Here is a 16175-nt window from a genome sequence, read left to right as displayed (position 1 = left end):
AATAATTGCCAACATTTGGTATTTTTTTTCATATAACCTGTGATCTTTTACATGAAATGTCTTGTTCACAATCAACATGTCTACCTTAACAGCAAAACATTTCTGTGTCCTCATGTTGAGTGTTCCTTTCTCGTACTTTGTGTCTTCATGAATCACAGTGTGGATCTTTGACATGATTGCCTCAAAACGGGGATCCTCAAGAGACTAGATATTCAACATAAATACATCTTTTTTGTCATTTCATACAACATTTACTTTGAAGAAATAGTTATTGGCACTTCATAAAAGATCTGTTAGATTTTTACAGTTGAAATCTGTAATCCCTACTTATTCTGAAGATGGAGTCTCAAATCAAATTGTTTTCAATTAGTTAAATGTCAAAGCTTCAAAATTTCAAAATTTCAAATTGAAGTCACAACTTTAACTTTATGCCTTTTTTATTTCATGTCCCTATCAGAGATGCACAGCAGCTAATAAAGACTTTCTTTTCTACCCCAATTTCAAGAAGATGAACGACTCCAGTTGTCCCTGTCTGTCTTGACACATTTTCTATTGGTACAATTAGAATTATCAAGCTTTAAAGATAAAAAGTTATATACTTAGTTTGATAAATTTCTCATTAGTATCCAGTTTACAAAAGTCAAGTGATCATAGGCACATAAAAAAGACAGACCAAAAACTAAAGGACAGAACTGCAGGTGGTTACATCTGCCTGCATTAAGACCATGATACTAGAAGAACTAATTATCTGCAAGAGAATCTCTTATTTCTGCTGATATGTCATTCCTATTATAAAGATCTGAATATAATTCTTAACTTGTCCATACAAAGCAGCTTCTGAGCTAGGAACAAATTCAGTTATTGAAAACCAACATAATCTCTGGATTAATGATTTTCCACCAACATCAGCATTCTTTACTTAAAAAATATGTTACCCTACAAAACAGAAACAATATGTAACTACTTTTGTTTCCGAAACATTTTAATACCTTGCAGTAAGCTTTTAGCAAGTCATTTTCACAATCTTTGAGGAACTCGGTGAGAGGTGACACCAGCTCCAGTGTATGTTTCAGGTGAATGATATTAGTGATCTTTGATTCGGCAGTCTTTAGCGTCTCTTGTTTGGGCAGCTGGACACACAAAGAGATGAGATGATCAACATCCAGGAAGCGACCGACCACAGATTGCAGGTTCAGAAATATCTCCTCCTTTTCAGTCAGTTCCGCCACAATATCCTGTCTTGTGCGTATTGTTTCAAAATCTACAACAGGAAATGAATGTTTTCATATCTAGAAAATTATTTAGACAGTTTTAAAATGGGCAAGGACATATTATTTGGGGGTCCAGAATTTTTTCCAATAACCATATTTCCATATATGCTATCACCTGATGTAAAAGATTTTGTTGTATTAGCCTAATTTAAGAACATGATATCTTCTATTCCCTTTTAGCATGACTGATCTGGAACTCCTGAGCACAAAAGGGTCAATATATTATCAATTGGTATTATGTGCACAGGAAGTGGTAAATTTCAATCAGATTTACACAAATAGGGCATGGTAATTATATAAATGCCCTATTTGTGTATGCCAACATTCTTCAGTTATTTCAGTTAATCTGAACACCACTAACAGTCAAACAAAATGGATAACAGAATCTACAACGGTACTTACTCAGTCAAGATGCCAGCCATAAACCCAAACAAATGTATTGGGCAGGTCAAATATGTATAAACAGTCATCAATGAATGAATAGCTTTTGAGAGCAAAGACAGTTATCATAATTATAAACTTTATCCATCCATAGATCTGATTTCTTTCATATGTGGCTGTTGTAATACAGATGGAACATTAAGCCTCTAACTGCACACTGATCAATCACAAAGTTATGACACAGTGAGGAACCAAAGAGACTATTGTATATATGTTAAGTTGAGTTGGACAAACTACTTAGTATCAACAGAATATGACAGAGATGTGAACCTGATGGGGGCTGCAGTATGTTAGAGCGGAGCATCCTTGCCCCACCATGTGTCTTGGTATGATTCAGGACACCATACAGTGTGTGCTCACTCTTTGGATCTCGTCTGTTCTGAAGCAACTCCAGGTTCTTTGCAGTTGATGCATCTACAGTGTACGTTTCATGTCATCAAAAATTTTGCATTCCAAAAATTATCAATATCTACATGAAGCAAGGGTAAACACTTTAACACACTGGACAAATAATACTTTAGTTTTCAAGATTAGCAACAGACATCTGTTACCACTTATGTGATGTTAATATCATTATCTAGTTCTATGTAATTGTTCTTTGGCTTCTTACTACAAATATCGTAAATATTCCATGCCTTACCTATCATGGTGGTCTGTTCACTGCCCTTAAAGATCACCTTGAGTGAGGCTGGAGCATACATGATGTTCTGTATGAACTCTGTGTATTTGAGCAATGCTGCTGTAGTTGCTAGACAGTAATACCTGTTGTGTGAAATAGGGTATTAGTAAGGATTAAACATAAAAAAAAATACAGTGAAATTAGGTTTAAGTTTAAGGTTAATGAAGCACCGACACAACTGTTTTACAAAAATAATGATGTAACTCTCAGTTTGGAAGAGAGGATTCATGACGATCTTTATTATTCAAACCATCCAACTGGTGAACACAGTTACAAGGATTCAGCATAATCTGACATACTTACCAGCTTTAATTCTGATTAACAAAAACAAACCTACAAATTCTGCAAGCTCTCAGATACCTGTGATGGTAGACAAACTAACTCTGGGGAGCAGACTACAGTCAATTTACATTCAAAGAATGACTTTTTGACAAAGCATGCTCAGGCATTTCTTAATCTAATCAGCTTGGGACAAGTCACTCTTGACTGTATCATTTCCAAATTTAAAGGTCTCAAGGAAATTTTACAAACAGTCAATGTCTAAGAATGAACCACTATCAAACAGGATAAAATCACCTACTTAGATGCCACTTCCATTTCTACAGTCCTCAGGTCTGGTACAACAAGGTAGCGGATCTGCTGCAGACCTAGAAGGAGGATAACCCATACTGTCACCTTACCAGCCAGCATGATCATCGCAAAAAAACATTCTACCGGTAGTTTTATTATGCGTAGTTGCAAAATCAACACTATATCAACTCATAACACACAAGAACCAGTTTCATTCTAAAAGAAACAGTCCACTAACTAATTCAATTCTTAAATTGTATGTTGTGTGCAAACAAATCAGTTATTATGTTTGAAATTGTGTTTGTTACGTCTTTATGGATTGTTGTGAGAATCATGTCCTGTGTGACCCTATGCAGATCAATGCTGGCCAAAAGAACTAAAAAATGAGGATCAAGTGGCTACCCAGCAGTATGGAATGTTGACAATGGTATCAACAACTTTACTGGCTTGCCCCAGGCAGGTATTGACATCCTGCCATGATACAGCTAAATACAGTTATTATGTCTCTCTGACACAACTGGACTTACTTGACACTCTTCACAGTCGAGCTCCAAAGTTACCTGTCCCTAATTTTCATGGTATCATGAGCAAAGAATTGTTTTTCTTCCTGTTACAATAATAACTATCTTTGATTAAATTTTAACTATGCATGTGAAAAACAACAATCATCCTAAATTCAAGTTCTGGAATACAATGACACTGTCTTATTTAATTGGTATGCATTTTATTTATCCAAAGGATTGATAAAGGTAATTCTTTTTATATCAGGAGAACCTTTATGGAAGTAGCCTGTTATGGGGAATGGATGTGCATTTGCAACTCAAACAATATCCTCTCAAAAATGCTGAACACATGTACACAACCAAAAAAATATGTTGATGATATCTCAAATTACCATGATAACATATCTATTACATATCCAACTGACATGCCTGAGAGACATTTGTAAAATGAAATGTATATTTTATGGGTGAGATGATGTACAGACCTTTTGTTTCATTGAAGTATTTTCTCTGCACAGTTGAGACTGTGGAGCTTTGGAAGTGATCACTGATGAGGGTGTATAGTTTGGTCATGTTGCCAGTTTCGCAGGCTGTATTAGGCATGATAATCTGAGAAAAATGTCCAAAAACATGCACAGACATAACAGGTCATTGGTTCAAATTTCAGTTTTATCATCATGGCCATGATTATGACCCTTTCTTTGTTAGTACCACAGAGATGCCAACCCTAAATCAAATGAAAAATTGCCCAAAGCAATTCATGTGCCTAGAAGGTGTGAGTTGGCGTTGAGCTTGAGAGGGGAGATTGGGTCCCTCTTGTTGGTTGGGGGTTGGGGGGCCCTCCCCTACAAAATTAGATTCAGTCTGCTGGAAATACGTAATTTCTGGGCTTAACCAGATAATACTTAGCTCAAATGAACATATTCAAACTGCTATTTACTAAAATTCTTTCACACATTCTAAATTTATAAATATATTTGCATTTTCTAACAAATCAGAGTTTTGTTACAGACAAATTGGAGAGTAGATTTTGTATTTGAAAATCAGGGTAACACCTCCAAAATAGGAGTAGTTGGAATCTCTGGCAACATACAGATGACAGCATCTATCATCTACATCCAATGTAAGCACACAACACTTTAAAACAAACATCTAAAAATAACATCTTAAAAAGGGTCATCAATAACATCCATACCTCTTCAAGGAAAATAAATATGTACAAAAGTATGTCAATGTCTTGAACAAATTATTTGTTCAAGGCAGAGTATTCATACTTATTGATCTCTGTCTACTTTAGTTTTGAAAATCTTATCATGACAGTCATTATTCATCAAATTGGTAGATGTGGTACTTGATAGAGATTGCTATTTGATGACAAACACTTCCTGCTGTTTACCTCTAATGGCTGAAGTATTTCAAGCTTTGTCATGGTCTTCACATATGTCTGTGTATCAGAGAATTGTGAAAGATTCAGAATTGGCGACTTCAGATCCAAACTTGTCATGCCAATCTCTCCACGGGCCAAACCACGCCCCTCAACAATAGCTGAAACACCATGTTATATGTGCAAGTTACAAATCTGACTGATGATGGATCGGATAAATATCCCCCACTCCTTGACTGTAATCTGCTAACTGATCCTAGATATGAAACATTATGTACAAACATTACTTGACTAAGAAGGGAGGAAAGTGAATACTGGAAAGTCAAATCAAGGGCTTATTTGTAAACACAGCAAACTACAGTATAACAAACTAAAAGGGACCTCTAATTTTACTTTGTTAAAACCATAGCTTGTTCTGTACAATTTGACTAAAATGTAAGCAACAGGACGAAAGCATCAGTTTGTAATATCTTTCAGTTTGTTAAGAGCATAGATTAATGTTATGGAACCTGGAATAGGGAAAGCAGTGTCTGTAAGCATGAGCAGTTGAGTAAACCAAACCATAAGTCTGACCAACCAATCTTTATTCTAATGGATTCTTACTACAAGCACAACTTACCAGGGACCAATTCCTTCCACAGGGCAAATACTCAGGGTAATATGCTTTTTACGTTACGTTATACAGTTGACATGAAATCAGACTAGCTATTCTCGAAACATTCGTAGCCCTACGAACTTCTTAAGCCCATTTTTAACACATTGGCTACGATCAAAGTTAAGAATTCTAAGGAATATGAACATTTCGAGAATTAGGGCCCAGTACAAGAATGTCCCTTGTTACCAAATAAATTAATAAACTACCCAATTACCTATGCAGAGACAGACTTGAGTTTTCTTTCCAAGTACTGAATCAAGTCTGGCCCTTGTCTGTCTATACAGATCAACTCAGCATTTCTAAAAGATAGTCATACTTGCATTTATGATTCAAAATTGTGTTCCACACGAGACATTGCTTGTGTGAGATCATATGATATCTCCTAGGAGATATAGTTTTGACAGTAGATTTTGTACAATGCCCTAACAATGCTATGACATCATGTATTGATGACATCACAATGCTATGACATCACTGCACTGCAAGTCTTATGGCAGTACTGTGTTCAGAGGCGTACATTTTTCATTAAAAACTAATAAATAGTGATTTTGGATGATAAATAGAATCTCAACCTCATGTCTTCTGACATCAAATATATCAACAAGCAAGTCTTGGATATTTGTAACTTTATCAACTCATGTTCATATAATTGATATCAGAAGACTCTTGGGTGAGATTCTCTATTTATCACCTGCCACATTTTAGGACAACAGTCATCACACACATCCATTCAGTATCAAATACATTTAATGTTTCCTGTATCACACTACTCTGTCTCCCAAATCTTTTAGAATCAACTGAATTGGAATCCAACTCAAATCTTGTGTGATTTGGCAAGTCTTGATTGTCTCAGCCTTGAAATTAAGGCACCATTTGAATCATGATTGGTTGTTGTTGTTTCATGCCACAATATTCCAGCTATATGGTGGTGGAAAGTCAGATGATATATCTAGTATCTCACCAACAATGACTGATGAGCTATGGTCAGCCGGTGTGGTTGTGGATCCTCCAGTATTGTACGGTGTTCTTCTGGACCCTGGTGTGCGAGCATTAGAGGATGGAGCTCTCGGTGTGATGAATGGTGTCCTAGAGGCTGGCGTCTTGAACACTGAGCGGGAATTTGGGATGGCAGGAGTGGCAAAGGAAGAAGACTCCTTGGGATTCTTTGACACACTGGAACTGTGGGAATGACCAAGCAAATAATGAAATTCTGTTAAATGTGAAATGACAGCTGTTTTCTTCAGTTTTCAGAGCAGCATATGATGTTGCATCCATTCTCCACTGAATTTCTGAAATTGTATTAGTTGTTAAACACCATTACACTTTCCTAGTAATGTAAATATTCCAGTGTTCACGATGGTGTTTGAAAGTAACAGGACATTGGGTCCTGTAAGTTTCAGATGTCTGTCTGACCCACTGAAAATTCAGAGGACCCACAGAATTAAGTTAAACAAACATTTTAGATTTAACATTTCTTGTAACTGGTATTGAAAGTATTAACATTATATGGTAACAAACATAAATTTATAAGCAGTAAACAAGTGTCACATGCCACAAATAACAACTTCACAGATACATCATGAAATATCCAGTCAGACACTGGAGATGGCAGTTTGGTGATTTCTATCTGACCACTGGAGAATCTGCCAGAATTGTCAGAGGGTCAGACACTATTCATTAACACTTCATTAACATTATTCTAGTACTCATCTTGAGTTGAGTTCCATCTAGGATTTCAACCCACACCAGCACCTAATCACCAGCACACAAAGGCAGCCATCTAAACTGATGAGCCACTGTGACTTTCACTTCCCGGAATGGGACTCAACTCTAAAAAGTACTAGAAATTGTACTTTAGTGTAATAGCAAATATAACATGTGTTACATCTGACCATTTTCTAAATGGAATTATGTAATCATATCATTACATAGGTCTTATGCATTGTCACATTACATGTATCAAACCATTTGGTAACTCCTTCTAATTTTGTTTCATTTCAAATGTAGTGTGAAAAATTGTTGTATGAACAAGAAAGTAATCAAGGGTTAATTATTAAACCAAAATAGTTTCCTTTGTGTAGAACATGTCTTTGAAAACTACTTCATGGCCATTAGTATGATCATGTTCTAGTTGAAGCAAAAGCTGATAAAAGAGACTTGTTTCATTGATACAAAATTCTTGGTCACTATACCTCCTGGATGAGATGCTGCCACAACAGGTTGTTGACAAGGGACCATGTTGATGACCATCACTCTTTGAGTTGTTGGCACTTGCGCTTGATAGATCTGTGGTATCCGGAGTTTCAAGAAGTCCAAAATCTAAAAGAGAACACAAAATGCAACAATGTAAAATTTTGGAAATGATCATTAATAACTTATGAAGTTATGACAACGACCATGATGATGAAACATTTGTGTTTTCAAGTGTTTCCAGATCTTACCATTTTTTCAAACTTTCATCTCCAAAGATAAATGCTGTTTCGATTTTGCCTTTTTACTATTCAAGCAAATCAGAAATGCAGTTCATTAATAAACGCATATACGTGTGTATTATTATGTGTATAAAGTATGATAACCTGTTATATCTGGTCACACAAATTCGTCTTTAACTTAAAAGATTTCAAGACCTCATAAGTTGGAGCTGGCTGGGCCTATTTCTGAATACAATATGTGAACTTACTGTATTTCGGCTGTTTAGGCTTCGAAGCCATATCGACGAAGTTTATGGCGTTTGATCATTCGAGAATTGCACTCGTAATAACCTTTTATGAATGTAAAATACGAACGAAAATAAGGTTGTTTTATGAGAAGTCGTTGGTGTCGACTTTGCCGCTTCTCCAGGCAGATGTCAGTTCGATAAGTCACTGAATTTAACATTCACAGTATACACCTATTTGATGCTCACGACATTTTCTTGGATGATACATTCATGACAACAATCTGGTTACTTCTCCTTAACTTCAAATCTGCGCTTCGGAGCAGACGATAAGCAGGTCGCGCACCTCGATTAGAGTATTCTCCCTTGATGCATCAAGGGCTATAACCGCGACTAACGCAGTGAAAAGTCATTCTCGTCTCACAGCGATGATTTAGCATAACACGTCATCAAAAGGTCCACACAATATTCGTTTATGTTGAGTCAGTTTGGAGATTACTTTCTGCAACGTTATAGCATAGCGTGAATAAGTATAACTCTTGAAGGTATTAATGCGATGGTACTTTTTGGTTAGGATCACATTTGTCTATCAGACAGACAGACAGACAGTTTTTATTCAGTAGTGAAGGCCCAGTGGCCCATAGTACAGTTAATTTTTCTTTTTAACAAATATTGGTCACGTGACACGAAATTATGGTTTTACATGTAATTTAAGGATGGACATCAAATGTTTAATAAAACTGGCAGCTGATTTAATAGTGTCATCGTTTTTAGATTTAAGTATTTTATATATCGTTTGTGGGGAATCATTAAAGCATTTTAAATACTTCCTTCGGCCGGCAGAGAATGCCTCACAATCTAATAATAGGTGACGTTCGTCTTCAGTTTTACCAGAAGAACAATAAGAACATGATAAATCTTCTAGTGTATTTTTATCTTTTCTATAACGCTGTATTTTTAAGGCATGTAGACAGATTCTAAATTTACAAAAATTTCTTAAAAGGGACTTATCATTAAGGACCCTAATATATTTTTCAGGTCCAAACATCGATTTACATTGTGAATAATGACTTAGAAAACTCGATGAATTTACTGATGCGTGCCAATTCTGAATGTATATATCCTTTATTCGTTGTTTAAATGCTGACAGAAACATTTTTATATCACCAACATCTTGCTTAAACCAAACATAAGAAAACCCGCTTGAAAATAACACATTTCGCACACCCGAAGCCCAAGAATACTTTCCACGTTTGTCTAGGGATAATAATAATTGATAGCTTTGATACGGGTAGCGGTAATCGGGCATTCTGATAAGTTTAATCCAGTATCTGATAACTCTCATTTGACTCTCAATATGCATGTTATAGCGTCCTGTATCGCCAAGTACGGCTTTGTTGGAAGCAAATTTACCTACAGTAAGAAATCTTTTAAAATATGATGCATGCACATTTTCAATGGCTTCGAAGTAGTTTGCTCCCCAAATTTCAGATCCATATAACAATATTGGTGCTATTTTAGTGTCAAAAAGTAAGCAATCTGAGTCAAATGAAATAAATTTATTAGCCTTAAAGAGTTTGAAAATGGGAAATAATGCCTTCTTAGCTTGTGCTGCAAGAGTTTTAGATGCCATGGACCAATTTAATCGGCTAGAAAATAAAAGACCCAAATATTTATAATATGAAACAACATTCATACTTTTGCCCCGGAATAACCATTTTTCAGAATGTGCCACTATGCCCCCATTTCTAAAGACAACTATATTAGATTTTTCCATATTCAACTCTAGTCCCCATGTGTCACAAAATGTTTGAAGAATATTTATCTGTCTCTGCAGTCCGTTTACCATAAATGAAAACGTAACAATATCACCTGCAAAGAGAAGCAAAAGTAAATCTTTGATTTGGGGAGTAACAAATATTCCATTATTACATGATTTATACATATCATCTACAAGTTCATTAATAAAGAATATGAAGAGTACGGGGCTTAATACACAGCCTTGTCGCACACCAGCGGAAGTATTAAACGATTCAGTGTTGCCAGAATTAGTTCTAACACAGGCTGCAACAGAGTCATACATGCTTCTTAAAATATTATACATTTTGCCATGGCATCCTTTGGTATGTAACATAAATAGCAATTTCTTACGGTCAACAAAATCAAAGGCTTTCTTAAAGTCGATGAAAGCGCAATAGAATCTTCCTTTAGGTCTGCAGAGGTACTTTGTACATAATGACTGTAATATAAATAAATTATCAGTTGTACTATAATTGGATCTAAAACCAGCCTGAGCCTCGTCAAGCAGTTCGTTTAGGTCAACCCAGGCACATAAACGCTTTTCTAATATATTAGCAAATAATTTTCCAGAAATATTTAGAAGAGATATTCCACGATAGTTGCATGGTTCTGATACACTTCCAGACTTGAATAAAGGGACAATCATGCCTATATTCCATACCGATGGGAATTTACCACTGTCAAGAACTACATTAAATAAATCTTTCAAATATGACACTAAAGAAGTAAAAGTACATTTGTAAAATGAGGGAGGGATACCGTCATGCCCCGCTGCCTTATTCCATTTCAATTCATTTATAGATTTTATTACCTCCTCTTCGGTAATTGGAGTTGACAAAACATCATGCGAGAATGAAAGCTCTTCACAATCGTCACAGTTATGCGTTGAGACGAAATCGTACACTGATTTATCAAAATCTGAAAGCTGTTTTGTATCTCTACAGGAAAGGAGACCTTTGAAGTAATGATACCATTGGTACGGAGAAATATTATCTGTGGGAACTGTTTTCTGAAGATAGCGTTTTAACGTGCTCCAAAATATCTTACAGTCAGGATTTCTTGCTGCTATTTTAATATCATCTGCAGCTTTGGCTAAATAGTTATCTTTTTTTAATTCGCAACATTTTTTAAAATTGTGTTTTGCATTCAAATAGGAATCTAGGTTAGAATCGCATTTATGCTTTCTGAAACAGTTTAAAAGTTTGTATTTTTCAGACTTAAGTTTGCCACATTCTTGATCAAACCAAGGAGGTTGGCGCGATTGACGGTGATAAGGTGAAGTGAGTCTGATGACTCCTGCTCTAACGCCGGATAATTGAAGTAGGGATGTAATTTTTGAAATGGCAGAGTTAACATCAATATACAGTAGATCACTGAAATCATTCAGGATACCATTCTTTATGCCATCTACCAAGTACGTATGAAAACTATCTCTCTGGTCCTCCCGTAGTTTATACCCTACGGACTTGAACATGGGTATTACTGTATCATTACTTACGCTAGGCGTGGAAGCGATTATGTCATGGATTACACAAACAATCGGGAGATGATCCGACTCTGTACGAGGTTTAACCTCAAAACTATCAATATTGTTGAACATCTCAGATGAAATAAGCGCATAATCAACAGTACTACAGCCAGCCTTTGAAATGTAACTTAAACTTCCAGGGATATCAGGCAAACTTCTACCGTTCACAATGTGTATACTCATCGATTTACACAGCTCGAGTAAACACTTTCCATACATATTTGTGACAGTGTCATATGAACTGCGAGGTTTATCAAAGTTATCCTGCGCGTAATCGTCACCAACGGGTATATAGTCAGAACCGTCATTTACTATAAAATCTGGCTCACTCGCTGTTCTGGCATTAAAATCACCAAACAAAATAAACTTACTGGCTGCCCCATAATCAAACAGTACTTGTAAAAGTCTATTTTCTAATATGTCTATGCCGTTGTCTTCTGAAGCAGTATACTCAGGCGATCTTTCTGGGTGGATGTATACAAATCCAATGAATATATGGAAATGTGCAGAGTCATCTGTTAATTTGAAAAATAAACAGTTCTCCCAGTCCATATACACTCTCTGAAAAAAAGAAGAAATATTCTCCCGGATAGAAACTGATATACCTCCTGAATATCTGCCAACATTATGTCGCCTGGCGGCATTGCATACAAAATTATCAAAATTGCTGAATGTAGCATCTAGGACGTGCTGTGCATCAGGACTCATTGTTTCAATACAACTGAATACATCATGAGATTCACAAAATGGTGTAAAGTCAGGATCTAATATTTTGGTATTTATACCACAGATATTCCAAGTACAAAAACTTAGATAATGTGAAATACTTATCTCGTGATCTTTAATACAAAGAGAAGATTCATCAACGGGGCCACCGCCAATTTCCTATCTGGACCCTTGAGCAGACGACACATCGTGAGGGGAGTCAGCCTGGTGATGAGCAGACGACGTGTTGTCTGGGGGGACAGCGGGAGGGGAGTCAGAGCGGTGATGAGCAGGTTGACTTCTGCTCGACCAATTACGGCGTCGGCCGATCTGACGGATATCTTTGGTATACTCATCAAAAACAAAAACATCACCGTCAATGACAAGCTTGTCATAGCTTAAAAAAGCTACCTTGTTCCCGTCCCTTGCCTGTTTCATAAAGGGAAATAACTGTTGTCTGATCCAGCGAATGTTTTCGGTAAAATCCTCAGAAACTTTATTAACAACATCCCCCTTCAACTGACGTCTCCCCCGTTCCATAACAGATTCCTTATCTTTATAAAATGTGAAACGGACAATGACTGGTCTGGTACCGGACTTGCTATGCAAGCGATGGGCACGGTCAATGGGAACAGATGGGGCATTAAGCATGTTCAGTTTATTTGAGAGAAAGTCTCTAACTTTATTTTGTCTATCGTGCACTGTATATGTAACTTCGACTTATAATATTTGGTTTAAAAAAAATCAAATATTACGACAGAAATATCCCCAGTGAAATGAAATATACAATAATAATTTAGGGTAAAAACTGAATAAGCTGAAATGCGTCTGAAAAAACTAATGTATCAGAATTAATACGCAACAGGAAACGACAAGCCATTGTGCAAATAAACCCACATGTGTGGATTTAAATCGATCAGCGTGCATGTCATCTCAGTTAACAACTTGAATATCGTGCAACACAATCCTGCCATGCAAGTATTTTGTAGTTTACTGAAAGGGGTGAATTGTATAATGGGGTTGGAAATTTTTTATACTCCGGAATAACTAAATTACGCAGTATTAAATCAAACTGTATTTAATGGGTGAAATTAGACGATATAACTAAAATAGTTTTACTCTATACTGTGTACCACTACTGCATCACTTGAATTATCTATATTTGCTGTTTTCATTCAAACTTCTTTGTTTGGAGACAGATTCTTTGTCTAATTTACGTAAAGTGAGGTTGAAATCGATGGGGGTGGGGTGTGACAGCAATTTGGTACATACAAATATTTAGGAAAGGGGATGGGGGAGGTGCTGTCGATCATTGAATTTGCTTATGACAAGCAAGGGGACGGGTCACAAGCTTCATACATTTTTACAAAAACTTTTGGTGGGGTCAGTCACATTGTACATGCTTCTCTGCTTCTCCATAACAATCATCATCACCCACCCCTATGCTCTAACCATACATTATGTACGTCTCTAAATAGTAAGTGCCTCTTAATGAATTATAATTATTATTAAATGGTGTGAAAACGAACAAGCCTAAAGAAATCCATGTTCTGGACAAACATCCGACTTCCAAGAGAGTCCACTGAAAGTACAATTTCATGTTTTTGTACCGTGCGTTTTGCAAAGGGAGATAACTATGCATACCTTTTAGAGTAGGCTTCCTTCCACTGAATACCGTTGGGAAAGCTACTTTTTATCTTTGTAACATGTGTATTTTCGAAGAAATTAAGTTGTTTTCCAGAGTGTTTTGATAATTTAGTCGAGATTTACCTTTAAAAATAAACATGTTTACTGGCGTTGCTAAGGTGACGGTTGCCAAGTTCAAGTCTGGCTCTTACGAATCTTCGTTTACCGAAGCGTAACATTGCTATCATACCTCTGGTCTGTCCTAGGTTTCTACTGCATATTTGAGTTCCTTCTGTTTCTTCATAAAGCAGTAAGGTAACCGAGCTTATTTCCTGTACAGTTACAGTCTTTTGATGCCCAAATGTTCTCGGGTTTACGTTTGTTAGCATTTTTAGTTGAGAGACCATCCTTGAGAACAGGCAAATGCCCTCTATTCTAGACCATATATGAATCTACATTGCAACGACTAAATGATCTTTTAGGGTAAACGTGCGAAGGGTACGACATGTGCAATAAGAGGCGGCAGGCTGCACGTGCTTTTATTGGTGTCTGTGCACCCCAATCATCGGAAATATGAATGTTAGCGCAAAACAGAATGTGCTTCATGGAATGTGATTTCATGATCTCTCATTGTCTGAAATAGTGATAAAAGATTTATAACCTCAGTCTTTTCGTTAGTGTCAAACAAGGGTGATACACAGATATCTGGCTACGACATGGGAGGCCTCTTTGTTGGGCGTTATTTAATAAAAAGCTAGATTTAGATTCTAATTTGAACATCTCATAAAGTCACTGAATAATTCAGTTAACACATTGTCACATTCGTCTGTATTATATTTTACAGATTTCTCTTGTGAGACTTGAGTTTGGAGTTAAGTACTCTTGTATAATCCTCAGTTGGTGCAAGGAGAGATAAACTGTGAAGGTAACTGACATGTACTGATTTAGACAGACAGATCTTTATTAGTATATATGGCCATGAGACCAACAGTACAAGTGTACATTATAAGCAGTATTTGTAACCTGGAGATACATTTATAACATCAAAATAATAGATACGTTTTAACAATTTACATTTTCCTTAACTTGAAAATATGGTATATAGCGACGGCTAACTTAAACAGGAGATCACTATTTTCAGTACCAAGAAGTATGTAGAACTTCTGTCTTGACATGTACTGATTTATGCATTTGTATTGCCCGTTTTCCCTCTCAAAAACATGTAGACAACAAAGAATTGATAAACTATTATGATTTCAAAAATGTCACCTTTTGGTAAATCATTCTTAGAATTTACAAAATTCTTCCCTAATTGACTTCAGGGCAACAAGGAGATGCTGTGTCCCAATGAGAGTTGGGTGAGCTTGGATGACTTTCAGCCTCTCTGTACCTGTCTCTACCCCCACACAACTTGGACCGATGCTGTCATCCCCTCCAACACCACCAAGCCCATTTCCACTAGCCCTGTCCATACGCCTTCCATGTTTGGTAGTAACCTCCCAAACAGCCCCATCAGCAAGTATATAGAGAACGAGGACTCCTTCCTTTGTGCAGAATGTCCCAAATTTAATTCAGTCTTTGACAACCATGATCTAGCATCAACATTTCTGTCAGCCCCTTCAGATATCTGGTCTGTCTGCCCAAGTGATGAGTCTCCCCGAGCCAGCATCAGCTCCAGCCTGACCAGCCTGATTTCCACAAGTCTTACTGACCCCTTCCCCAGCTCTTCTACACTTTTCCAGAATTGTGAGGATTTCTGCAATGATCTTCCTCCCTCACCATCTTCCAGCAACACCTCCTTGAATTATAGCCCAGCACCTAGCAGATCTCTAGAATCAGACATGTCAGGTTCGCCAGATGACTTCAACCTCTCAGCTACAGTTTGCAATGACATCTGGTTCTGTAACACCTATGACCTTTTTCAGCATGGACCACTACTGACCTCAAGCTCCATGTCTCTTCCTGTCAGCCCAGTGAGCAGCTTCACCAGCCTGAGTGAGTGCAATTTGTCCTGCAGTCTGACCAGCCTGTGCCACCAAGGGGTGTCACTTCCTGTCCCCAGCAGGAGTCCTGGACCCCAGAACAGGATGGTGGACAGTAAAAGAAAGAGGGATGAGGATGATAAGGTAGAGGTGAAGGTTTGTAAGAGGGCCAGGCTGTAAGTATGGTAGACAGATGTACACTGTTTAAATGTATGTCTGAATTGTCTATTTTGGTAACATTAACTACTAACTTCATATTTACTGTATTTTCAGGCCCCCTTAAGTAATGGAAGGAATTACGGCAAATTTGAAGGAATTGCATCTCAAATGTAAACAAACCCAGCCCACTCGTGAAACAATTGCAGCGATATCGGT

The 16175-nt window shown here is 37.0% G+C and overlaps 3 protein-coding genes across 3 annotated transcripts in view; 2 read left to right on the top strand and 1 right to left on the bottom strand.

The window, feature by feature from the left end:
- LOC137298675 (mutS protein homolog 4-like) overlaps positions 1-8214 on the bottom strand; it is a 29711-nt gene extending 21497 nt beyond the window's left edge. Inside the window, exons 1-10 of the mRNA XM_067830956.1 lie at positions 8184-8214; positions 7696-7822; positions 6465-6682; positions 4861-5009; positions 3950-4073; positions 2972-3038; positions 2353-2474; positions 1983-2126; positions 990-1261; positions 85-204 (exon numbers count right to left, since the gene is read on the bottom strand). Coding sequence (XP_067687057.1) covers positions 85-204; positions 990-1261; positions 1983-2126; positions 2353-2474; positions 2972-3038; positions 3950-4073; positions 4861-5009; positions 6465-6682; positions 7696-7822; positions 8184-8214 — 1374 coding nt within the window. The remainder of the gene's footprint in view (positions 1-84; positions 205-989; positions 1262-1982; positions 2127-2352; positions 2475-2971; positions 3039-3949; positions 4074-4860; positions 5010-6464; positions 6683-7695; positions 7823-8183) is intronic.
- Positions 1-16175, top strand: part of LOC137297648 (mannose-1-phosphate guanyltransferase alpha-A-like) — a 510132-nt gene that overhangs the window by 172957 nt on the left and 321000 nt on the right. The window lies entirely within an intron of this gene.
- Positions 15141-15980, top strand: LOC137299137 (uncharacterized). Its single transcript, XM_067831670.1, has one exon. The coding sequence runs from the start codon at positions 15153-15155 to the stop codon at positions 15978-15980; it is 828 nt and encodes a 275-aa protein (XP_067687771.1). The 5' UTR covers positions 15141-15152.

Source organism: Haliotis asinina, chromosome 10 (genome assembly GCF_037392515.1).
Source record: "Haliotis asinina isolate JCU_RB_2024 chromosome 10, JCU_Hal_asi_v2, whole genome shotgun sequence".
Classification (NCBI taxonomy): Eukaryota; Metazoa; Mollusca; class Gastropoda; order Lepetellida; family Haliotidae; genus Haliotis; species Haliotis asinina.
This window is presented reverse-complemented; position numbering and strand designations above follow the sequence as displayed.

Bases quoted from the DNA above. Each gene is read 5' to 3' on its own strand.
- LOC137299137 (XM_067831670.1), top strand. From the start codon at position 15,153: ATGCTGTGTCCCAATGAGAGTTGGGTGAGCTTGGATGACTTTCAGCCT.